The 25,174-nt window shown below is 55.2% G+C and overlaps 1 protein-coding gene across 9 annotated transcripts in view; it reads left to right on the forward strand.

Moving 5' to 3' along the window:
• Positions 1-2,717: 2,717 nt before the first annotated feature.
• SORCS2 (sortilin related VPS10 domain containing receptor 2) overlaps positions 2,718-25,174 on the forward strand; it is a 445,133-nt gene continuing 422,676 nt past the window's right edge. For 3 of the 9 annotated variants that reach the window (XR_012501643.1, XM_074350779.1, XM_074350786.1), the window contains exon 1: positions 2,718-3,516. Coding sequence is in view for 8 of the 9 variants with exons in the window: in XM_074350779.1 (XP_074206880.1) it covers positions 3,025-3,516 (492 nt within the window). In the remaining variant the exon portion in view is untranslated. Of the gene's footprint in view, positions 3,517-17,309; positions 17,462-25,174 lie in introns of those variants that run through there. The other 6 variants (XM_074350776.1, XM_074350798.1, XM_074350815.1 and 3 more) reach the window with 4 other exon arrangements.

The raw sequence follows: 25,174 nt of genomic DNA on the forward strand, positions 1-25,174 counted from the left end.
TGACCGTGTCTTTCCCTTGCATCGGAGTCCCCGAGTCCCTGCCGCGGGTTACAGAGGTGGATGAGCACAGGAGATGGGAGGCACCCAGAAGTGGGTTTCCCTCCACTGCCCCCTCCTCAGTCGCTGCCGGCCCATGCCCAGGCACTGCAGCCTCTCTCTGGTCCTGGACAGTCATGACCCGAGGAGCTTCCTGCACCTGTCCTCCCAGCGGGCAGAGTGATGGCTGGAAGAACACCACTGGCCTCCCTCCCCTGCCTGAAACCCCCTGGCCGGATGCTTTGCAGCCGTCTGCGAACACACATCAAGCCCAGCGCCTTCCTCCCCAGGAGGCCCAGCTGCTCCGGGCTGGGCTGGGGCGCAGTGCTCCCCACTCTGCTGACAGCTCTCTTGCTGTGCCCACGCCAGCCCCTCTCCCTCTCGGCTCAGTCACCTGCCCCCAGCACCCCTGCCGTCCACATCCCAGGCCTGCCGCACTTTCTCCTGGGTATGCAGCACTGTCTGGGCTTTCCTGGGGATCCGAGGACATGTGCTCCTCCCCAGCACAGGGGACTCGTGTGTCTCCCTCCTCACTATGTCCCTGGTCCAGCAATGTTTGTGGGCTGGATGATCCGGACGGAATCACAACATTGCTGAGCTTTGGATTCAGAGAAGGGACGAGTCAGTCCTGCCCTTCTGAATGCCTTGGGGCCTTATTGGAGCAGAGGCAGCCGGTTGTTCTGGAAGGAGTGCTGGTGAGGCGTCATGACATTCCAGGCCTGGACCCTCTCCCCAACTTGTTGGGACATGAACCAAGTCACTAATGATGTGGCCTCCCTCTGAGCCTGGGGGCCGTGTGTATCCATATTAGGCTCCCTCTGGTGAGCTCTTTCCAAGCCTCAGAGGGGTAAGCTGCCCAGAGCCCTGCTTGGATGGCAAGTGATGGGGACGGGGTGGAAAGAGCGCCACTTTGGGGCCAGAAAACCGGCCTGGAGTCTGGCCTCTGACTCTGGCCAGGGGACCTTAAGCAGTCACCACTCTGAGTCTGTCTCCTGGTCTGTAAGATGGGGACCATCATACCTGTCCCACAGCCTGGTGGTGAGAATTACATATGCTCACCTGCAACATCACCCACCCCAAGAGCAGAGGCCTCGTCTTCTTTTCCAGAACACAGCCAGCCCCTGGGGAAGCCCAGCATGTAGTAGGAGCTCAGTAATCTGTCAGTGTCCAGTTTTCTTGAGGACAATACTTAGAGACCTTCCTTTATTGAAAAACAAGACAAAACAAAACAAAACAAAATGACTGGAAGAGTCATTGGAGATGGTGCAGGCCCCCTCCCTTTACAGCTGGGGAGGTGGACATTCAGCCAGTGTCAGAGGGCCCGTTGGCGAACTTGTGTCTAATCTTGGACAGGCGCGCTCTCCTCTGACTGCCATGCAGTGCCTTCCCTGCCAGCCACTGTCTGCAGTATTGGTTTGTTTGTAAGCTTCTTTGCAGTGCCCCCTCCCTGTTTGCCTCGTCACCCCCCCCCCCCATCAGCCCTGCACTGACCCTGTTCTGTTCTCTGCTCCCTGTGCTGGACCAGATGTTCCCACAGCTGCTGACTCCCCCTTCTCCCCTGGCCCTGGGCCTGAGCTGGAAATTTCGCATCTGACACGTTGGGAATTTACACCGTGGAAGGGGCGAGGGCACATTCCAAGGTATCCAACTTCTTAGACATCTAGCCACGCCCCTGTTCCCCACCCCAGTGCCGGGCAGGGTGGGCCCAGTCTGTTACGGGGTATGACTCCCGGCGGTGAACCTGGGGTGAGCAAGCAGAAGAGAGGGTGCTGGGTGCTTGAGCTCTGGGGGCCAGACGGAAGCCCTACTCTCTATCTTTCCTGAACGTTCGTGGCTTTGCTCCTCTGCCCTGTTAGGCTCTCTCTCTCTGGAGCAAAGAGACCCAGCTGGGAGGTGGATGTGACAGGAACCCTGGGCCTGAGGATTTTTATCTAATGTCAGGGCCACCAGGTTGGGATGGAGGCAGGGTGGCCCCTGGCCGGGCAAAGGATGCAAAGCTGACCCTGACTCTGACCTTGCCTCGGAGAAGCTCCCCCTCCTGTCTCTTTTCCCTGAGGCCAACGTGGAGCACGTGGTGGGTGCTCAACGAGGTCACATTGAAATCTGTCTAAAGTAGGTTCTTGACCTTGGTGGAGACTTTCTGTGCTCTGGGCCTCCATTTCCACAGTCCGCACTGCGGCCTGCCAGGCGCTGCCCTGAGTGGGACCCTGTCCTCGCCCTCTGGCCCCTGGGGTTGGGGTTGGGGTTGGGGTTGGGGTTGGGACATAAAGTCTGCAGTGACTGTGCAGAAGCATAAGCCACAGGCGTGGCTGCACGGGGGTCAGCCAGGTGAGCTGGAAGCTGCTTTCGGGTCTTCACAGTACTCCAGCTGCCTGCCAGGGTCTCTTGCTGGATATTCCAGATGCTGGGTTCTGTCTCCATTGTCAGCCTTTCAGAGGCCCCTACAGGAGAGCAACCCTCCCCCCCTTACAGTCTGGCTTAGTTCTGGCTCCCTGGAGTGATTCTGTCCATGAACATGTTCACTTGAGTGTGATCTGTTTTGCAGGGACAGGCACCTGGCTCTGCTCACCTCTGTATCCCCAGGGCCTGGAACTTGGCTGGCCCGGAGTAGGTTCTTAGTAAATAAAGGAAGAAAGGTTGGGAGGAAGGCCAGAGGGCGGGAGAGAAGGGAGGGAGGGAGGGAAGGAGCAAGGAAGGGAAGAGAGGGATCTGTGGCCTGTGGCCGCACAGTGTGGGGGCGAGCTCCAGGACCTCCAGGCCCTGGTCTCCAACGGCTGGCGCTCGCTCTGGCGGGCGCGGGGCTGGCCGGCAGGTGGCGGTGCGCCATCGGCTGCGCGGGTGGTGGCGGCTGAGCGGCGAGTCCCCTCCTCCCGCCGGCTCCCTCCCCTCGCCGGCTCCTTTCTCTGCGCTCTCGCTCCCCAGCGCCCTCCACTCTCCCGGCCGCGGTCTCCCTCGCCCGTGTCGCTCCGCCGCCGCCCCTCGGCGACCATGGCGCACCGAGGGCCCCCGCGAGTCCCGAAGGGCCCCGGCTCCGCCGCCCAAGCCCCGAGCCCCTGGGCGCCGCCGCCGCCGATGCGCTCGCCGCGATCGCGGCTGCTTCTGCTGCTGCTGCTGCTGCTGGCCGCCTGCGGGGCGGCGGGGCGCTCTCCGGAGCCCGGGCGCCTGGGTCCCCGCGCCCGGCTGATCCGGGCGCCGCCGAGCCGGCCGGGGCGTGCGCTGCCCGGCGGCGGCAAGGACCGGCAGGCGCACGGCGTGGAACCCGGCGCTCCAGGTCCCGGTCCCGCTCCGGGTCCCAGTCCCGCTCCGGGTCCCGGCGAGGACGGCTCCCCCGCTGCGGGCGAGGGGCGCTGGGCGCGGGCGGCGCCGCTGGCCGGAGCAGCTTCACGGGCGCAGGTCTCTCTCATCAGCACGTCGTTCGTGCTCAAAGGGGACGCGACGCACAACCAGGCGATGGTGCACTGGACGGGGGAGAACAGCAGCGTAAGTGACCTCCGCGCGCCCCCCGCGGGCCCTTCCCCGGACACCTCGGAGCCCCCCACTTCCGCACGGCCCGGCTGTCACCCCGGGCATCCTCAGAGACGGGGACGCGAGTCATCTCGGCGGCGCCCCTACGGGCCCCTGGCCACCGGTTACTTGGGAAGAGGTCCCCAGATATGTGGGCATCCGGCCTCACCTCGGGGGACATTTTTCACTGATTTCCAAGACTCCGAGCCACCTCAGGAGCACCCCCTCTGGCCTCCAGATTCCAGGTTGAGGGGGTGTCTCCAGAGGTTTCAGGACCCTGGCTGCCATGGGGCGCCCCTAGGCACTTCAGGATCGCTCCCAACTCGGTGTTGCGTCTCTATCTCCTTCGGACTCCACCGGGTCCTCTCCGTGTTGCTTTAGGATTTTTGGCTCCAGGACCCTCTCTACCCTAGTCTACTTGGGACCTCTCTTGTGGCACCTCCACGGGCTCCAGGACGTCCTGGGTCAGCCTGGCGTCCGATTCTGGGACCCTCGATTCTGGGGCCACCCCTCTCCCCAGATTCCTGTAGTCTGACTGGTGGCTGCCTTGAGGACCTGGCCACCGGACGCACCTGGATGCGCCGGGATCTGTGTACACACGGAGTTGGGCTCCACGCTGCACTCCAGACCTGTGGCACAAACTCCCTTCTCTCCCTGCCCTCCCCACCTTCGAGGCTATTTTGGCCTCGCTCCAGCTGGGAGTTGGCCATCCCCTGCCCTGCAAGGCCACTTCTGTTAGGGTCTTCCAGTGCCTCCTTCCACCACAGCATCCTGCCTCTTCCTTTTTGGTGGTGTGTCCCAGGGTATAGGGACACCCTCATATTCTTACCCTCCCATCCCGCTCTGTTCCTGCCCGATCAGATGACCCATGATCACGATGGGGTCGCCTCCAGGCAGCCCTACCTGGGTCATTTCTAGTTGGGGAGAGGGAGTGGTGCAGGGAGGTGGCAGCTGTGTGTGTAGGTGGGGGGTGGGTGCTGATGGAATGCGGAGAGGAGATGGGAGCCCCTCCTCATTCCCTTCCATCAGTGTCCACTCACTGTCCAATGGCTGACCCTCAGCTCTTCTCCTTGACCACTGCTCGCCAAAGTTCCGAGGACGCAGCATAGGGCCAGGACTATTGGCAGTGGAGGGGTGAGGATCCATGCGCTGCTTTAGTCAGGGTAGGGCTGCTGAGCTGGGAGACGCTTTTACCCACCTCCTCTGTCTAGCCTTGCTGGGGGGCTCTGAGGTGGGGAATTCTGCTGGAAAAGGGGTAGGGTGAGTGGATGAATATGTTGGGGCAGGGGGCAGCACTGGATGGGCCTGACTGGCCTAGAGTCCAGTGCCCTGCCGGGCTCCCTCCGCTACCAGCTTCTCGCGCAGACGCCAAGTCTCTGGTCTTTTCTGCCATCTCCAGTCAGACGAGAAGCCCTGGGGGGAGGGGCGGGGGTGGAGCTGACGCCCTGGGCACCGCCTGCCAGCAGGGGGCAGTCGTCAGGGCCCTGAGGGCGGTGTTTGAGGAGCGTATCAGGGCCTCCTCCCTGGAAGAGCCCTGGGGGGCCATCCCGTTGAGCGGCCTGTGAGAGAGGTCAGACCCCAGATGGGCAGCTGGAGCCCGCCCTTCATTACGTCCCAACGCTGGGCAGCAAACCACGTCGCGTGTACTGTAAGCTGTAACACAGGGACTGCGAGGAAACCCCGACGCAACACCAGTAACTCCAAGGAACACGTGATTGACAGTCAGTCCTGTAAAGCCCGAATATCTAAATCGCCCAGCTTCGGTGGGGAGGTGGTGGTGAAAGGAGAGAGAGACACTGAAGGGTGGGGACCAGCCTCTCAGGTGGGACAAGCACCCTCAGGCCTCACTGACACCCAGCCCGCCCACCCCCATTCTGAGTGCAGAGCTTCCTTGGAGAGACTGAGGAGGGGTCTGGGCGGGAGGGGCTGGGGCACTGGGGGGCAGGGCCTGGTGGAAAGGAGCCCACCTGGCTTTGCTCCTTGGGGACAGTGGCTGAGCTTAGGGACTCCTCTGTGACTGTTTGCTGTTTACTGGGCAGGTGCATGGGTGGGGTGGGGTGGGGCTTAGAAGTGGGGACTATAAGAGGGGTTGCCGGCTTCTTTTTAGTGGCAGGTAGGAAGACCAGATCTGGAGAGGAGCTTTGACAGTTGCAGCTCTCCCCTGGTCACTGCAAAATGGGAGGCAAGGCTGACAGTGGAGAGCAGGGCGTGGCCTGGCACTCAGCAGACACTTTGGAGTGGAAGCCGGAGTACTTGTTGCTATTAGCAAGGGTCCGAGTCTGTGGGTGGGAGAAGGCCAGCCACCTGGAGATGCTGACTCAGGCTTTTGGCTCAAGCACCTCCTCCTCCCGCGTCCCGCCCCTGCTCACCCATTCTCTGGAATGGGAAGTTAGGGATACTGGAGCTCTCTCTGCAAAAGCGCATCATCCCTTGGCTTGGAGAGCAGGTGATGCTTTAAGACTTTCACTTGCCTGGGGAAAACTCAAGAGGAGTGAAAGCTGTAAGCAAGCGCCAAGTAAAACCATTTTTCGCATTGGTTATTCTGCGCATGGGTAGCATTGTTTTCTTGGCATGTGAAGTGTTTCAGAATCACCCTTTGCTCTCTCTGGCAGTCTCAGGGCCAAAGACTTTAGCCAGGATTCTGCACTTGGTTCACCTCCACTTTAAAGGACCATCTTTGAAAACTACAACAGAAAAGAAACGAACTTGAGACAGACTTGCTGAGCAGAGTCTTTTCAAAACTTTATTTCACTTAATTTGCTCAGGTATCTGGACCCGAGAAGCTACGCTCTGCGGATGTAGTCAGTGTGATCAGAGAAAGAGTTTACCATGTCAGGTGTATTAAAAAAAAACATTTGGTGAGAGGGACCGACTTTTGAAAATGGTATTTTAGAGCATCTGCAGAAAGGAATTCAAGCTGGTTCCGAGACAAGCCCCTGTCGCTGAGGCGCTGGGAACCTATGTGCGTTTTTCTTCCAAAGGCTTGGTTCCCTCCTGTTCCCCGTGGAGATAGGGAAGGCGGCTTGCTGGGAAGTCCAGACACTGCCTTTCTGTCTGACATTTAGCTGTAGAAACAAATTGTTAGGTGTGGAATTAAACGTTTCAATGAAACCAAGTGGCGTTACCTTTGATGGCTGCAGGACGGGTTGTGCTCAGAGGCTCCAGGTTCTGGGTCTCGAGGTGTGATCTGGAGGTGGATCCCAATGACAGAATACAGGTCTCTGCCTCTGGGGTCATGGTGTCCTGCTACCCCACTGGGAGTGTGCTGTGCCCTGTCCCAGTTTTACTGTTTCTGGGGAATCACGTGCTTAGGATACTTATTTTAAGTTCAGCTCACCTGCACTCCTTCCCTCACGGCACTGGAACTTCGCCTTTGATGCATCAATGGATGAGAACATGACTCCCCTGCAGCCGGGCCCAGTTTGTTCAGCTTTGTCTCTGTTAGTCTGTAGATCAGCACTGCCCACCTCCGCCCCAGCCCTTTTCCACACCTGCTCTGTGCTGTGTCTGTGGGCTTGGGGATGTTGGGGAGTTGTATGTAGCGATAATTCTGAGCTGACTATCCATGGTCTCTGCTCATGGATCTCCAGGAACCTAATATTTATATATATTTTATACCCAGAGAACCAGAGCTCTGAATCAGCGATGTGGAGCTTCTGAATTGGGTGATACCTAGTGCACTTGTCAGATGTCAAGTTCCTCGAGGGCAGGTGTGTTAGCCCCCTAGGGCCCCCATAACAAAGTGCCACAGACTGGAAGAATGCATTCTCTCACAGTTTTGGAGGCTGGATGTCCAAGATCAAGGGACCAGTAGGGTTGGTTCCTCCTGAGGCCTCTCTCCTTGGCTTATCGATGGCCGTCTCCTCTTTGTATCTGTTTCCCCATCTCTTCTTATAAGGACTCCAATCATACGGAATCAGGACCCACTCTAATGGCCTCATTTTACCTTAATCCCCTCTTTAAAGATCACATTTCCATATACAGTCACATTCTAAGCCTGGGGGTTAGGCCTTAAATATATATAGGGGTAGGGGGAGAGTCAGCCTTTAGCAGCAGGGAAGGGATCTCAGCTACCTTTGCATCTTCTGTGCTTAACACAGTGGAGCTCAGAGTAGTCCAGTAGGGAAAGAAGGGATGGACATGAACAGTTCTCAGTGGGGAAAATCAGGAAAGACTGCATGGAAGGGGTGGCATCAGGGAGGCCTCATAGAATGAGTCGAGGGCGCATATGGGAGAGGAACATTCTAGGTGAGGAACTGCTTGAGCAAGGTCTGGGAGGTGGGAATCGGAGGGTATGTATGTGTTGGGCAAGGAGACAGTGAGTGCGTTGTGTGTGCATGCAGAGAAATCAGAGGGAAGAATTTTGGAAAACATTGGTTGAAGTCATCTCCTAAAAGGTCCCAAACAGGAAGCTGAAGAGCCCAGGATGGCAGTGCGGGTGGTGGCTATTGGTGCTTGAGCTTCGGAGCCTGCTCACCTGGATGGGTGCCCCGCCCTACTCCTTTTTGGCTCTGAGACTTGGGGCGGATTGACTGAGCTCTCTGGGCCTCAGGCTTGGTCCTGGGGGACATGAAGGCTCGCAGGTCTCTCTATTGTGAACGTTAGGTGGGATAATCCACGTAAAGTGCTTGAGCAGAGCCAGCCTGCAGCACGGGCTGTAGGTCACAGCGTTGGGCTGAATTTTGGCCAGCACCCTGGAGGCAGTGTGCTTGGCGGGGCTGGTGAGGGGCCGTGGAGGTGGGACCCTGCACAGGGGCTCAGAGGGGAGGCTGCTGCGATGGGGGGCCTGGTCCAGGGCCCTGGAGGGGCAGAGAGAGAGGGTGGGCGTGGGAGAGGTTTCAGGTGAGGACGGGCGGGGCGGGGCAGCTCCCTGCTCCGGAGGCCTCTCCTTCCTGGAGCAGCCCTGGCTTGGTGGCTCACGGCCAACTTCCAGACCTAAGGCCATAAGGGCCTTCGTATAAAGCCCTTCAGGCTCCTGAATGAACCTGGTGACCCAGCTGATTTGCAGCCGCGCCTCTGATGGCTGTGGTTTGTGATGACAGCTCCACTCCACTCTTGCAGGCCAGCTTGGTGGCTCCAGGGTCTTACATGTAAGTCTGCTGAAATCGCCATGAGATATTTTGGAATTCCAGGCCACCACAGTGTGGGCCTCCCAGCGTTTTGGGGTGGGGACTGGATTGAAGAGAGCAGTCTGGTTCTCGGGTGGCTGAGCTGTGGCTGGTGGGCACCTGCCCAGATGAAGTGCTTCTCTGTCCTGGTGGCCTTCAGTGGCCACCGAGAGAGAGAGACAAAGGTCAAAGGATGTGGTGACCAGCACTGAGTGCCTGCCACATTTGTGGTCAGGACGCCAGCTGTAGCAAGCCTGTCCGGGACCTTGGGGCTGGCGGTGGGACTGAGAGTGATGAGAGAGCGAGGGAAGCTGGTGTTGTTGGGCAGGTGATGGGCAGTGGAGACGTACGCTGGGTGGTCAGGGGTAGGGACGTCTCGGCGTGCGAGCCAGCGGTGTCGTACTTGGGGAGGCACCTAGGGTCTTCTGCACTCTCCCCGTGCCGGGAGAGATCACATGGAGTCTGAGAGCCCCAGGTGACAAGAGGCCTCACATCAGCCCTCACAGCAGCTGCTTTCTAAGAGGGTTTGTTAGGTGCTAGGGATACAGTGATGAGCAAAACCAGTTATGGCCCTGTCCTGGAGGGCCATTGGGTCTGGACAGGAATTCATCACAGAATTCCAGTGGCCTAAGGATCTGTACTGGGGAGGTCAGGGAGGACTTCCTGGAGGAGGTGATGATTGAGCAGCTCCGAAGGATGAGTAAAGTCAGTGTCACCTGGGCTGAGGAAGAAGTTGGCATGGTGAGAGCATGAAGGCTGAGCGGGAGGCCTGGGGTTCTGAAAAGCCTGGAGCACTTGGCAGAGAAAGGACAGGTCAGTCGATCAGGAAGCTTGGCTCAAAGACATAAAAACAGCCTTGTTAATAAAGTGCCTGAACACATGGCACAAATCTACTTTTACTTTAATGAAGTGGCTATTTAATTTGTAGTTGGATGAGGGTTCCTGAGAGTGTTTTAAAGAGGTCGTAAATTAACTTCATTCTTCTGCACGCCCCTTCAGATTAGAATGCAGCTCAGTGCTTGCATAGGCCATATTTAGCATTACTGTTGTTTTTAAATTTTATTTTATGATTATTTGTCAGAGGCAGGCTAAGACCCACGAGAATGACACCGGGGAGCACAGAGCTGCCGCGATTAGAACACATGTTGGCGTAATGCTGAGTATCCCAGTGTCATTTCCAGTTCAGGGAGACCTGGAGGGGGAGCTTGTAAACTCCCTTCCGTTTCGAGGCTTCCTCTTTTCTTTTCTTTTCTTTTTTTGTTTTCTTTTCTTTCTTTTTTCTTTCCTTCCTTCCTTCCTTCTTTCCTTCTTTCTTTCTCTCTCTCCCTCTCTCTCCCTCTCTCTCTTTCTCTCTTTCTTTCTTTTCTTTCTAGCATCCAAAGAATGAGTTATTTACAGATTCTTACTAGTGACCTGTTTTGCCCTCACCCTCCTACTTTGCACTGCTTTATGGAGCGCAGAGGGATGCTGATGACCCGAGAAGCCAGCTGTTCCTGCCCCTGTTCCTGGCCAACTTCTGCCCAGGTTTGGAAGCCCAGGGAGCGGGGGAGCCCTGGCTCTCCTTGTGGATGTGGTGAGGTCTCCATCTACAGCATCTGGAAGGCAAGGCGTGCCTGGGAGTCTGTTCCCAGCCTGCTTTTGCTGTGGGAATCCATCCTTGTCCTGGGTGTGAGCTTGGATGAGCTTGGATTCTGGGCAGAGAAGTGCCATGTAAACATACACCCGTGGCTCTTCCGGTTCCACGGAGTGGACGGTGGGGATTGCCAATGCCCCACCCCTGCCCCGTGCAAGTTCCCACGGGCCATCCCTGACCTGCTCCGCTGGGTTGAAAAGCACCGACTCAGGCAGCCTCTCCGGGGGAGCTGCTGACTGACAAAGCCCCAGGATGGGGACTTCGCAGATCGAGTAGTGTGCCCTCTTTATCCCGATGAAGCTCTGTTTGTTGCTTTAAACGTTTAATAGGGATGCTTGAAGGTGAGCTTTCACTGGAGAACTGGAAAAAATAAAAGAATGAAAGCTCCAATGAGCTTCTGAGGTGGAAAAGTTCCTTCTTCATTTGCATTTTTGTAGCAGTTACTGTATTTGCACAGAAAATTACCATCATTTAATTAGTTTCTTCTCACACCAGCTCAAAGATCTTAAAATAACAGCACCCTCCTTCCTTAGTGATTTTCTTGCAAAAGCAGATAATTTCCTGCAACGTGGAGCTCCCCTCGACTCCAACGGGCTCATCTCTTGCACGAGGCCATTTCCTGATGTGCCGAGATAAATGAAGTTCAAATTAAAGTAAGAAAAGAGCCACGCCGAGGGTGGCTGCTTCTATTCAGATCAGCTTTAATTCGGAAAGGATTCGTTATGAGGTTTCCGTGCCGCACAGATTTCTGAAGCGTCAGAAGCAGAGATAGCATCACCCAGGCCTTCTAGCTGGAGAGACGTGGCATTTAGGGTCACCTCCAGGCTGCTGCTTCGGGGGTCATTTTATCTTATAAAACAATTTCTCATTATTCACGTATTGCGCCTGATGAGTAGTGGCCAAGTTAATGGTCACAGTCCCCGTTTGTGTGGCCGTTGCTGTGCCAAGCGCATCACAAGCGTTCACTCGCAGAGCCCCGGAAGCAGTCCTACAGAGTAGATACGATTCTTATATTCAATGTACAGACGGGGAAAATAAGGTTCACAGCTAATAAGGGTCTGAGATGTGATTTCACTCTTGAGCCTGAGTGCTGTTATTATTTTTTTTTAGTGCAAGAAATATTTTTATTCTTTTGTCCTTTATTATTATTTTTTTAGTGGCAGTAAAATACAAATAACTTAAAATTTGCCCTCTTAACCACTTTTAAGTGTGCAGTTCAGCGGCGGTAAGTGCATTCACATTGCTGTGCAGCCGTCACCACCATCATCCCCGGAACTTTTTCTTCTTCCCAAACTGAAACTCTGCCCCCATTAAACACCAACCCTCTCTAGGAACCATTATTCTACTTCTGTCTGTGAATTCGACTGTTTTAGGGAACTCGTATCAAATGGTATTTGTCCCTTTGTGACGGGCTTATTTCACTTGGCATGGTGTCTTCAAGGTTTGGCCGTGTTGGAGCAGGTGTCAGAATGAACTGCTTTCTTTTTCACTGTGTGGATGGACCACGTTTGTCTACCATCCATCTGTCTGCAACCCTGGGGCTGCTCCCACCTCCCTGCTATTGTGAACAGTTCTGTTATGGACATGGGGGTTCAAATGTCTGTTCAAGTCCCTGCTTTCACTTCTTCTGGGTGTATACCCCAAAGTGGAATTGCCGGATCACATGCTAATTTGGTGTTAATTTTTTGATTGAGCCTGAGGTCTTAACTAGAGCAGAAGTCACTCTTGTGTCTGCCTTGAGTTTTGCCCATTTACCAATTAGTCGCTTAGTTGTAATTCCCAAAGAAATCCGCTGCCATCTGGTTTTGGAAGAGAAATAGTTACAGTGCTAAGGGCCATCCTGTACCTGGAAGGGACACAGCAGGGAGACCTTGCAGGGAGAGTGGCTTTTGTTTCTGGTTCCAGCTGATGCGCCCCCCCCCCGCCCCCGCTCCATTCTGCCACGTGTGACCCAAGGAAAGGGGGCTGCTTTGGAGCCCAGGAAATCCAGATCTGTCACCACTGGAAAGTCAGAAATAGGCTGGCAGGTCCCACACCAGACTAGGGGTGGGAGAGAAAGTCGTCCAGGGAGGTGTGGTCTGGAGCTGCTGCCTTTCCTCAGGTTAACTCTTTGTATATCAAGTTCAAGTGCACTTCACTTCCTTCCCGGCTTTTAACCACTTTTCCCTATTGACTACCTCATTGACCAGTTAAGCAATTGAATGTTCACTCGGTAAAAATAAAGTACTCAATAAAAAATCTTATGTTTTTCTTCATTTATTCCATCAGTGCTGCTTAACCCCTTCCAAGTTTATTTTCTGATGTATCACTGGACGGTTGAGGGGCTTGGGGAGTTAATTTCATTCCTGCAGCCACTCTTCATCTGTGATTGGAGGTGGTGATCTGTGCCTTGCTGCGTGTCAGCAGTACAGGCTGTCCCGGACACACACCCGGGGGCTTCCTGGCTCCCAGGACCCCCCATCCTGGACAAGGGTGCTTAGATCTCTCTGTGCCATAGACTCCCCCCAACCCCGAGTCCAGAGAAGCCTCTCTCAGAATGTAGTTTTTATAATCAGAGTAACATACAATGTGTAGGATTAAAAGGAAATCAGGTCTATGGCAATGTAGTTACCAAAACATTAAAACCAATTTCTTTAGTAACACATTGACAAGAGTCTGCAGCAAGCGTGATGATACCATGATTTGAAGTTGCGATGAGTCTGAACGACATTTCGAGGCTGGCAACAAATCTCACCGGCCCTGGAAAACCCCTGTGATTTCTGCTGGTGACAAAGACCCTGGTACTGATGACGCCACTGTGACTTGTTGGGGCTTTTAAATAGCCTCCCTGGCCCCAGCCTCGTTTCACTCACGTGAAACACAACACAACCCCCAGGAGATGGTTGGCTCAGCTTTTCAACAAAGGTGAATGACTCTGGGTGCGTTTAAACACGGAGGAGCATTCCTGGCGAGAGCAGCTCGAGGGAACCTGGGAAGGTTGGCTTTCCAATGGGTGGCTTTCCAAGTGTCACTCGCTTGGTCGCTCGTTTGATTGTCCATCTGTCAAGCCTTTTGAGGGTTTCTTCCTGGCCAGCCTCACAGGGGTATCCAGGTTCTGACGTCTCCCCTGGGGGAGAGCTCCCCAAAATGGCTTTTTTGGGGTCCATGTCACCTTTGTTCTGTGTCTGTGAATGTCTTTTCTTCAAAGTCAGTCAGCATATTACCTTTTTAAAACTTGAAAAGATGCCACCTTTGGAGCTGTGGCTGGGGGCTCACATCCTCCCCTTACATTGGTGACCCTGAGGGGCTGAGGGATGCCCGGCTCCGAGCTCAGGCCAGGGCCCCACTGATGTGCTGGGGGTGGTGCCCACCGGTGCGGAAGGGTCTGGGCTCCTGGGGTGGGTGGGATTCCCAGGCCCTTCTGGGCCTCTGTTTCCTCATCGGAAAGGGGCTGATGGGACCTGCCCCACCGCATGGAGGTGAGGCCGAGGGGGTGAAGGTGCAGGAAGCGCCTGGACCCCGACTCCAGCTGGCCCCCTACTCATCAACAATGCAGTTTTTGTCAGTGCCCTTGGGGCTTGGCCTGAACTGGCATTTGCCCCAGAGTGTTTCAGAGAGGCTTTTGCAGAGGTTGAGTTGTTCAATGATGGCGAGTTATAGAGAAACTGCTCCGGCCAGACCCTCTGCCAGGTGGATGAAGCATGGTCCCTGCCTGGTGAGACCTGATGACCTGGGGACACAAGGACACGGGCAGGTGGGAGGGATGCTGTGAAGAAATTCACAAGTGAGGGGGGTCTCTAACTGGGGTAGGGGAAGCAAGGGCCCCAGTGAGCTGGTGGTCAGGGAGGGTGTCCCAAAGAGGGTGGCATTTTTGGGAGGTCTAGAGGGTGACCTTAGCAATGCTGCACAGGGCGGCCGCAGGGGAGCCCTCAGGGAAGGCACCCTGGTTCTTGGCGCCCCCTCCTTCCCTCCCTCCCTCCCTCTGTCCGCCATCCTGCTCTGGACCCAGGAGTGTCTGGGATGGTGGCTCTGCTGCTCAGGGCTGCCTGGCCTCCCCAGTCAAGTCTCACTGAGCCTGGCACCCAGTGAGCGTCAGCTCCTCTTAGTCCAGGAAGGGGGTCCAAGCATCCGCCATCAGCCGACACGCATCGGCCATTCCTGAGCCCACAGTGAGAGAGGCGTTTTGGAAGGCTCTTCCAGGAGCTCCCGCTGCTCCTCAGAATGCCTGGAATTTTATAGCAGGGCTGAGCCAGGGCCACAAACTCACTGTACCAGAAAATTCACGTGTCTATGTTTTTTTCTTAAGTCAGTAAATTCTGACTTTGTGTCCTTACCCTCCTGTCCGGAACAACTGAACCACCCTGCCCTCTGCCAAGACTCCCTGCCTGGGGAAACCTGGGAAGGCTTCCTAGAGGTGGTGACAAGGAGAGGGGGGAAGGAGGGCATCCAGGTAGTGGGAACAGCAGGGCAAATATCGGGCCTGTGGTGCAGCTTCGTGAGTTTGGGAATTGGGAGTGGGGAGAAGAACCCAGAAGGGAGGGGCCCTGGTGGAGGAGCCAGGCAGGGACACTGGGATGGTCACTTCCCTCACATTTGTCATGATACCTTCTAAAAGGTGTGGATCATCCACCTGAGATTCCACCAAGTGCATGCACATCCCCGGATCATTAAGAGGGAAGTGGGTGTGAGGAGGTGGAGGGGGCGTGGGCGAGTGGCTAAGACTCAGCTAACCCTTAATCCCTTTTATTCTTGCTCAACCTGGAAGAAAATGTCATGGCAATTTTTTATAGTCATGCAAGTATGTAGTGAATGTTATCGGGTATCTGTTTCTGCCTAATTCTATCAAGAACGTTCCCAGTGGCCTGTGCAGGCAGATTCCCTCCAGAGCCCTGAATCTCTGGCCACCCTGTAGAAGCCCCTGTTCCCCCAGTGGGGGAGAGTAATTCTCATGGAAAGAAGAGGAGGGGCAGAGTTTGGGGGGCTCCAGGAGTAAGGGCTCCTGTCACTCAGCCCGCTGGGGCCGTCCCCTCCCAGCCTTTAACGGGCAGCGTTGTTCACACCGTGCGTCCCCACGAAGCTGTGTGTGGGCCGACTGGTCAGGTCTTCCTGGTTCGGTTTAAGGTTACAGGGTGGAGTGCATGTTCCCATTTCCTGCCGTTCCCACGGCTCCTGTAATGTGGTGCACAGAAGGGGGTGTGTGAAGCAAGGTTGTTGGTCACAAGTCACAGAAACCCGGCTCCAACTAGCTTAAGTGAAAAAGTGGAATCATAGACTTGCAGATCCAGAAAGTCCAGGGTTCTGACTTCAGGCGTGGCTGGCTCCAGGGGCCGCAGGTGCGGTCCCTCAGCCTCTGTCTCTGTCTCTGGGCTCTGCTTCCCTGTGTATTGGTCTCTTTCTCAGGACAGCCCCCCCCCCCCCCCAGGACATGGCTCCTGGAAAATCTGAGGCTAAAGAACACTGCTGTCCACCGGTATTCCCAGTGGAAGTCCAGAACTGAGACCCAGTGACTGGTAGGGTTACCTCCCGGCTCTGAACCCATCATCTTGGCCAGAGGTCTGAAATGCTGGTTGTCAGGCCAGGACCCCATGCTCAACTGTGGACCCAGTAGGACCCTGCAGAGGACACCGGGGAGGGGGTGGTTAGAGGGCTGGGCAGCAGCCTTGCTCTCTCCCAGCTTTCTTGTTGGAGGGTCATCCTTCCACCTTGGGAGGACACTCATGGCCACCAGATGATGTCCCCTCCCCTCCCCCAGTGCCCTGCACTCCTAGAGGGGTCAGTTCTGTAATGCGTGATTTCGACCAAGTCAAGGCCAAAACAGCTCCTCGCTTCTGCTTTGGATGCTGTGCTGAATGGTGAAGCCCCCCAGCCTGTCAGCTCCGCTGGGGACCACCCCCACATCCACACGGCTCCCAAGTAAGGAGGCCCCTGCTATGTGGCCTGTGCTCGCCTCCCTGGGGCCTGTGCACTCCTTCATGGGGTGAATGTTTCCTGGGACACTGATCCTTGTGCCTGGATGGGGGGTGCCAGAGGACGGCCCAGGCAGGCTGGAGGCGACCCTCAGATGGTAACATGGATGGAAGGCTGTCAGGGAAGTGGGGCAGGGACTGGTGTGGTTGTCCTAGCCTGGAGCCGGGGGACCCTGCACTCCCCCTCATAAGCTGTGATCTGAGTCTCTCAGCACCTATGCTTCCAAGATCTCAACGCAAAGAAGCCAGGAGCCATTGAGTCAAATCAGGGGACGTGGGTGTCGCAAGGCATCTTAGAGGCCTCATTTTACAGATAAGAAAACTGAGGCCCTGGGAGGTTGAATGGTTTGAACAGAGTCCAGAGTTGTGGGCGGCAGAGCAGGGTCTAGACCAAGACTGCAGGTTCCCAGGCCAGGGCCCTTTCCAGAGGGAGACCCAGAGAGCCTGTGGGACCTGGGAGAGCCAGGCCTGGCTGAATCTCTAGGGACCGGGGTGGCTGGAGCAGCCTTGAAGCGCTTTTATTTCACATCCCTACCCCTGAGCTGTGAAGTTCCCCGCAGTGAGCGAGCCATGGGTCGGGCTGGATTCTCTCTGTCAGGAAATCGGCTGTGAGTCTTTGTTTTGGTGCCTTTGCCTCCAGTCTCCGGCCCTGGGTGTCTGACAAGAGTTGTAGAAGGTGAATCACAGATGGGTCCCCTCTTGTTTTCGAGAAGGAAGCCAGCCAGTGCTCACAGCTCCTTCTGCCACAAAAACAGCTGTTGGGTGGGAAGGCTCTCTGGGCAGATTCATTCAGCAAACGCCACGTGGGCACCTACTGTGTACAGGGTGGTCGCCAACAAGGAGCCCTGGCGTGGAGTTAGAGGTCTCAGAGTTTCCAGGGTGCTCAGAGGTCACTGAGTCCCAGCTGGGATCCTTCCAGCAGCGGGAGGCTCACCCCCTTCCTGAGACGGCACATTCCAGGGTGTCTGGACTTGCCGAGAGCCGCTGAGGTCAGCACCGAGTCAGAGTTGTGCTAGAAGGTGATGTTGCAAGCAGGGCGTGTCATCTGGTGGACGCGAAGGATGCCTGTCTTTGCTGGCTGGGTGCTGGGCTGCAAGCCTGTTCGAGGCCCGAACTTCAGGGAGAGCGGGGGTGATGCCAAGCACTGCTGAGTGGCCCCAGCCTGCCTCCACCTGATGGCAAACATTAGAAAGCAGAGGTGAAGGCGAGATCAGCTTGCCTTGTCTTCGTGGATGGTGAGCACTGCTCCCCAGTGGAAACCCAGCCCAGGACCCATCCACCTGGGGCCGGTAGGGGTGGGCAGAGGGGTGGATCTGTGGCTCGGGCCCTTCACCCACGTCTCCCTGCGTCAGTCTCTCCTTGGAGGCTGTAACAAACAACACAGACTTGGTGACTGAGAACCGCATATCTGTATCCTCGTATGGTTCTGGAGGTCAGAAGTCCAAAGTCAGTCTCAATGGGCTGAAGTCCAGGTGTGGGCAGAGCTGGTTCCTTCCAGAGACTCCAGGGGAGAATCCGTTTCCTGGCCTTTGGCAGTTTCTCGAGGCTCCTGCACTCCTTGGCTGGAGGACCCCTCCTTCTCAGGTCCTTTGCCCTCTTCCCTCTGGGCCTTTGCACCTGTGACCCTCTGCCTGTCCCGGAGCCCTCCCGCCGGGCTCCTGGCCCCTGGTCCCCTGCTTTGCCTGCACCGTAGCACACACTGGAGACCATGAGGTTCTGTCCTCGCCTGTCTCCCCGGGACACTGTGTCCCCACTTGGAGCCTGAGGACCCTGTGGCCTTGCTGGTGCCAGAGCCCCTGGGCGTAGCAGGTTTCAGTGAATGTTTGTAGAACAGGCCGGTGAGTGGAAGAGTCCATAGAGAGTTGCAGATAAATGAAAGTTATTTTTAAAGCACATTTAACCAACTTGCCTGACGACTGGCCTCTCGGCCCATCCTTCTGTAGACCTGCTTCGGGGGGGGGCCCGTGGGACAGACAGCCCCTACCGTGAGACTGAGTCTGCCTGCTTTTACTGAAGATGAAGGTTTTTAAGCTGCTTGGAGGTAAATTTTGGCTAATTTTGAATGATATCGCATCAGCAAATATTCATTGAGTATCTATCAACGGAAGGCGGTTCCCCTGAGGGGGGTGGAGGGGTGCGGCCCCCACACCCAGGACAAAACTGCCCGAGGCCTGTGGCTTCTGCTCTTCAGTGACTTATTATTTCATTGTGTGTTGGCGCGTGTGACAACAGCACCCGAATGGATGAAAGGGAGAAACACCCTGGGGTTAAAGGAGGAGCCGGAGAGGAGCCTCCGGGCGCTGGCTGGGCAGCTCCTCCCGCAGGGCCGGGGTCTTGAATGGAGGCCTGGCTTTTAGGATGGTGAGAGCTGTGGGATTTGGGGGCAGGTCGAGAATTCTGGAGAGCGGGTCACGGTGAACAGGGGGGACAGGGTACCAGGCCTGCCCCTCCCACAGGTCAGCTGGGGGACAGCGGCAGATCAGTGCACCTCTGGGTGGCCTGGCTCCCCCACAGGTCACGCGGGGCTCTCCCTGCAGGGCCGAGAAGGGCCAGGGTGGGCTGAGCCACTGGACCGGCCAGGAAGCAGGAGGGCCCCCCTAGAAGAAGAAGCTCATCTTTGGAGGTTTGCGAGCCGTTGTTCAGACTCGGCGGAAGGGGAAGTTTGGGCTAAACAATGAAAGGGACCCAAACAAGGAGATTCTGTCTCCTAATTGCACTTGGCGGGCTCCCCTCCCATTCGGCCAGGTGTCACCTCCTATTTGTGCTGCCTAAATGGATTCTAATAGCTTTCTTCTGCGTCACTCAAAGAACCGCCTTGGTAGCCAAAAAGGAAATTGGTTTCAGGTGGAAGCCCAGTTTTACACGATGGAGCCCAAGCTGTTAATTACCTAGAAATCACATGAGGATTTTTAGCCTGAAAAAGTTTTTTTTTCTTGGGTTCAACTTTCATAGATATTAATTATAGATAGCGGCTTCGGCCCACTGAAATAATTCCTCTCTCAAGAGATTAAAGACATTGAAAACGCTGTGCCTTGTTAGACACAATGCGTATTCTTTCCCTCTCTTTTTGCTCGGTGTATGGGCTGGAAATAGGAGACTGGGGAATTTAGAAATGATTTGATACCTTTCCTGTATTTAACAAAAGTTTTGATTCCATACTCTGAGCATGTTTTCAAGTCTCTGAAGCCGGTGGGAACTTGATGACAAAGGTCAAGAAGGCGACATTAATATCGGGAATGTGACTCCCAGTTGGGATGTCGTGGCTCCTCTCTGCTGCTCATCCACCCGCCTGCGCTTGTATCCGGGAGAACCATCCTGGGGCTTCCCGGTGCACTTGGCATAAAGTCCGAGCTCCTTGCCTGGCCTCCACTCACCCTGCCCACTGCACTCTGCAAGTCATGGTTTCCCAGCTTCTGGAATGTGCCAGGCCCTCCCCACCCCAGTGGTTGTGACCCCGCGATTCCCTCTACCTGGAGTGTGTGTTGGCCCTGTGTCACTTCGGGGTCTTGTCAGCAAGGCCTTCCTGTCACCCTCCTGAAACGTGTCCTTCTGTCCTCCACCTGTTTCCTCAATTATCATATGCATTCTGTATTTGATTGATCTTTTTGTCTGCGTGTATGTCTGTCTATTTTTCTGTCTCCAAAAGAAATAGTAGTTTCCTGAACACAGGGGCAGTGTCAGACTTTGGGGCCATGTTGCGTTTGAAGACCCAATGTCTCACAGATCTAGGGGTTCCAGTTCGGCTTTAGGGTATCTGCTGCCTGGGCTCCACCCCAGGGTGCCTGGTTTAGTTGGTCTGGGCTGAGGCCTGGGCACCCAGATGGTTCTCATCTGCAGCCGCATTTGAGAACCACTGTCACGGGCTGGGAATTTGCAGGGGACACAGGAGGCCCTGCAGGGCAGACGGGACCTCGACGTGGAGGCAAGCTCAGCCCCAGCTCAGGCCCCTCCTGTCCCACCACGTGGCCTCAGAGGATGCCTCTGTGTCCCTGTGGAAATATAGCAGTGTTTGTTTCACTTGGTTTAAGAGGCCAGAAATCTGTGGAATGAATTTTAGTGCTAGTTCCGTGAAAAGCACTCACAGCTTGAAGTGTCAGTGGCCACTGGCCCCCCAGGCTGGCCAGCTTCGTGTCCCTGGGGCTGGGCTGAGGCTGCAGATTCTGAGCCTGCCTTTTCCACCCAGCCCCGCTTGGCTGTGGCTCTGAAGTGGGGAGGCCGCCCTGGAGAGGGCCAACTCTGTGTTGTCCTTCCAGCTCCCGAAGCAGAGGTGGAGGCTCGGGGACAGCAGGTGACCAGGCCATGCTCTCCTGGTCACGATGCGATCTGCCACTGCTGGAGGTTGCGATGTTGGGAGCAGGGGCATCATCTGATTCACCTCTGCATCCTAATGCCTAATTTAAGGCTCAGTGCGTCGTAGGACCTCAGGAAATAACTGTAGCACAGGAATGAGTGGATGGAGGAGGTCTCCTAATTCCTGCAGGGGCCGTGGCGTGTCCCAGGCAGGCCGAGACGTTGGTGCCCCTTCAAACTGATCTTCTGGAACAATCTACTCAGGGTTCATTGGGGTGGGTGGGATTGATTCAGCCTAGGGCTGGGGCTGCTGCCTGGCTCAGAGCAGAGGCCGCTGGGCAAGGCCCTGCCGTGCGCCCTCGGCCTGCATCCCGTGCAGAGGGGTGGCCTCTGCAAGCTGCTGCCCGCTGCTGTTTTCAGCCTCCTTTCCAAGTGCTCGCTGGGTACCGTGCAGTGGGAAGTGATTTCGGGGGTGAGTTTGTCTTAAATTTCCAACAGATCGTTTCAGCACACTGCACATTTAGTTTGTTTCCAAGTTGCTATAGAAGGTAAATGATTAATTAAGCGGCACCCACATGGTTTTTTTAAAGAAGGAATGATTTTTCAAAACAAAGTAATGCCCCCATGATTTGTCAGAGAGAGAAAAGAAGGCTTTTAATAAGCAGAATGCTGCTTAATAAATCATAATTACTTACGTGGGCAAGTGCATCAGCTCACGGAGGTGCCCAATTAAACATCTAATCACGTTGACTTTCTCCTTCATATGCACGGAGCTGGCCACACCCCCTGGGGTCGACCAGATGTCCCTGAGTTCTGGTGGGCAAATCTTAACTGCCTTTTGTTTTTCCCCTGAGTCACTGAATTGATGTCCTTGAAGACTTATTTCCAAACTTTGGTGTGTCTCAGACTCCTGGGGGAACTTGTTAAAAAGACAGAGGCCAAGGCTCACCTGAGATGTCCTGAATCGGTGGGGTGGGCCTGGCGCCTGCATTTCAATGAGCTCTCCAGCTGTCTGCTGCGCCCCTCCCTGGGGAGCCCTTTCTCAGGCAGCGTGACCAGTGGAATCAGAGAACTCTAGTGACTTCTAGTGTGGCCAGGGTTACACTTACTGTCCTTCCAATTTGAGGTGTGCAAGGTTTCCAATTGAATTGGGGGACTGGTGAGAATCACATGGATTCTCTGCATGGTGTGAACCATCACCAAGTGGAGTGATGTCAGGGGGACCTGTGGTTTGGCAAAACTCACCTGCACCTGCTATGCCCCCCGCCTGTGTGGGCACCTGGGAGTCAAGGAAACCAGACACAGGCCCTGCCCTCCAGCAGCCCTTGGTCCAGTGAGCAGATGGATAAATACATGCTGACCAGGGCTGCTGGAGGTGGGCTTCCTGGAGGAGGTGGCACTTCACTCAGACATGGGGAATTAAATTAAATTTCATTAAATTAAGCATGTACATACTGAGTACCCTGCGGGTGTCCAGCCTGTGCTAGGTGGTAGTGACTTAGTGCTGACCAGGTCAGACAGACCCCTGCCTTCAAGGTGCTTGTATTTTAGGAGGGGAGAGGGATGCAGAACCTAAAACCAGCACAATAAGTTCAGATGGTGGTAAACACCATGGAGAAAATCAAACTCATAATGACCTGCAGCAGACAGAGTGGTCAGGGATGGGACCTGCAGGGGTCAGGCGGTCAGGGATGGCCAGGAGCCTGCCATGCAAGACCTGTCACGCAACGTCTGAGCTGGGAACGGGCTTGGCAGGTTTGGGGGACAGAGAGGAGGGCAGTGCCTATGACACAGCAATCTCACCCCTAGAAGTGCATATATATGTACATACACATATATACACATCCATCCATACATATATATATATACACCCAAGAGAAGCCCTAATAGCCCAAAGTGGAAACAACCCAAATGCCCATCAGCTGATGAGTGGATAAGCCATGTGCTGTATCCATACAACGGAATATTATTTGGCCATAAAAGGATAAAGAACTGATACACCGCACGAAATGGATGCACTTTGAAAACATGATGCTGAGTGAAGGAAGCCAGACACCAAAGACCACATATTGTATGGCCCCATTTATGTGAAATGTCTTGAATAGGCAAATCCATAGAGACAGAAAGTAGAGACGTGGTGGTTAGGGGCCGGTGGGTGGAGGGGTGGGGAATGATTGTGAATGGTTGTGAGGTGATGAACATATTCTAAATGAATATAGTGATATTTGCACAACTCTGTGAATGTACTAAAACACACTGAATTGTACCCTTTAAATAGATGCATTGTATGGTGTATGAGTTTTATCTCAAAGCTGTTAAAAAGAAGGTGGTGTGGCTGGAGCAATGGGGTGGAGGGGCATGGGCTGTGGTTATGTAGGGGACAGCTGGGGTGAGAAAGGGCACTCTGGACAGTGGCTAGAGAGAGCTGGAGCATCAGGAAACGGTTGGCAAGGCTCAGGGTGAGGGAGGTGGGTGTGGCTCTGCACAGGTGGGCGGGGCCGAGCACAGCAGGTGTGGGTGTCCCTGAGGGTGGTTGAAAGTCAGACCTGGAGAGATTTTCTGCAGAGGAACCAAGTGGAGGCGGGAAAACCACTCCTCACCATTCTGCCTCAACTAGTCCACTAGTTACCTGCAGGGGCTTCGTCTGTCTCTTACTTGGGCAGACCCTTGCTGGGCAGTGGAGGGAGGGCTTCTCTGCTTGGGTCCTGCTCCCTAATGGGACCCCAGGATGCTGAAATCCCAGACCTCCAGAGCCCTGAGCTGACCATTAAAAACCAACAACCCACCGAACGGCAGAAAACCCAGACTCATGTTCCTGTTGAGGATGGAACCCGTGCTCATTGTGGACCTTGCAAACAGAAAGGTCTAAGAAAGAAGAAACCTGAAATGACCGATAATCCCGCACCTCTGAGGGAGCAGCGTCCACCCTTCTGGCCGTTTCCTTCCCACTGTGCTTCTGTGCAGACGTTAGAACCCTGTGATGATTTACTCGCACCTTTCACACGTGACACCCAGCAGTGTCAGCGGTGTCTGTCACGTGTGTTACAGCCTTTGCACTTATTTATCGTAGTTTGTGCCTTTTGACGACCTTCTTCCAGTTCCCCCTCTCCCTGCCACCCTGCCTCTGTTAACCGCAAATCTGGTCCCTTTTTCTGAGTTTGTTTCTGAAGTATACTTGACCGACGACACTATGTTAGTTCCTGTTACACAGCATAGCGAGTCGATATTTCTACGCATTTCAAAATCATCACCAGGATAAATCGGGATTCGATCTGTCACCATCCACAGATACTGCATGCTCACTGACTGTGTTCCCCACACTGTGCATTTCGTGCCATGACTCCTTTATTTTGCACCTGGAGGTCTGTGCCTCTTAAGAACTGTCACTTCTTCATTGTGTCCCTGTAGTTGTATTCTTGGAAGGAAGCTCCCCTGTCATCGTGAGCGATCATCCTGACATGCGTTAGCCAAGTCAGCACCCTTGGATGCATCTCTTTGTCCAGTGTCGATGGTTTCCTAGGGCAAATTTGCTGACGAGGTCACCAGTCAAAGGTCATGAACCTCGAACACACCGGCTGCCTAGTTGTGCAGATGTTTCCTGGACAGATCTACTGATGCGTCTCAATCACAGCGTGACTCCAAGTGCAGGTGTCACACGGGCCCTTTGGTCCCTTCCTGGGAAGGGCTGGGCTTGGAAAGGATTCCTTGAAAAGTGTGGCCATGCGGGGCCCACTCCAGGATGGTGCGAAGTCTTCATAGCTGGAACAGACATGTTTATCTGGGGGGTGGGGAGGGTGAGGGAGCCAAGGGCACAAAGCTGAGGGGTCCCCCAGGGATGGACAGATCGGGGAGCTGGCCACTCACTTCACCAGGCTGGGCACCCAACTCAACTTCCAGCCCCATGGGGGCATGGCCTGCAAAGGATGGCCCCTGGGCTCCCGCTGGGCATGGGTCTACACAGTCGTCTGCACATGTGGGTGCAGCCCAGCTTTGGGCTGCGCTTGTTAGAGGCTGTTGTTCTGGGGAGTGAAGCCAGCCCGGTGGTGTTTTCCTGTGGTCTCATCGTGGCTGCAGCTACCTGACTCCTGCAGCCCCCCTCTGCCCATGTCTGTGCTGGAGTTTTATTGAAGGATTAAAAAAGAAATTCAGGAATCTTTACTTAATTAAGGCTTTTATGACTTGCCCAGCTGAGCCTTCAAACTGTTTTCTTCGGTGTTTGGTGTTTGGAAGTTTTCTGGGTGCCCGGCAGCCTGGCAGCCTGGTTCCATTCAGGAGTGTGACCTGCATTTCAGGAGTTGTGCACTGGTCAGCGCCTGGTCCAGCAAGCATCCTCATCACAGGAGGCCGGCTTGCCTAGAGGATTCCAGGGACCCCTGGACTCTGCACCCCATGCAGCCCACCCTGCGTGCTTGGGGCCGTGGCTCTCCCCTGCTGCTCCAGCAGGCAGTGGTCACTCCAGTGTCCCGAGAAGATGGAGATCCCCCAGGTGGGTCCCCGGTTTCCACAGAGACCTAACTCTATTTGATGGTTGGTAAGAGGTTGATGGATTACTGTCGGGCACAAACATAGGTGCCCCTGCCCCAGCGCTCACAGCTATGCCCCTGCTGGGCGAGGGGGATGGTGGGCTGGGAGGCAGTGGTGGTGCGTGTGCCGGGCCG

Source organism: Camelus bactrianus, chromosome 2 (assembly GCF_048773025.1).
Source record: "Camelus bactrianus isolate YW-2024 breed Bactrian camel chromosome 2, ASM4877302v1, whole genome shotgun sequence".
NCBI lineage: Eukaryota > Metazoa > Chordata > Mammalia > Artiodactyla > Camelidae > Camelus > Camelus bactrianus.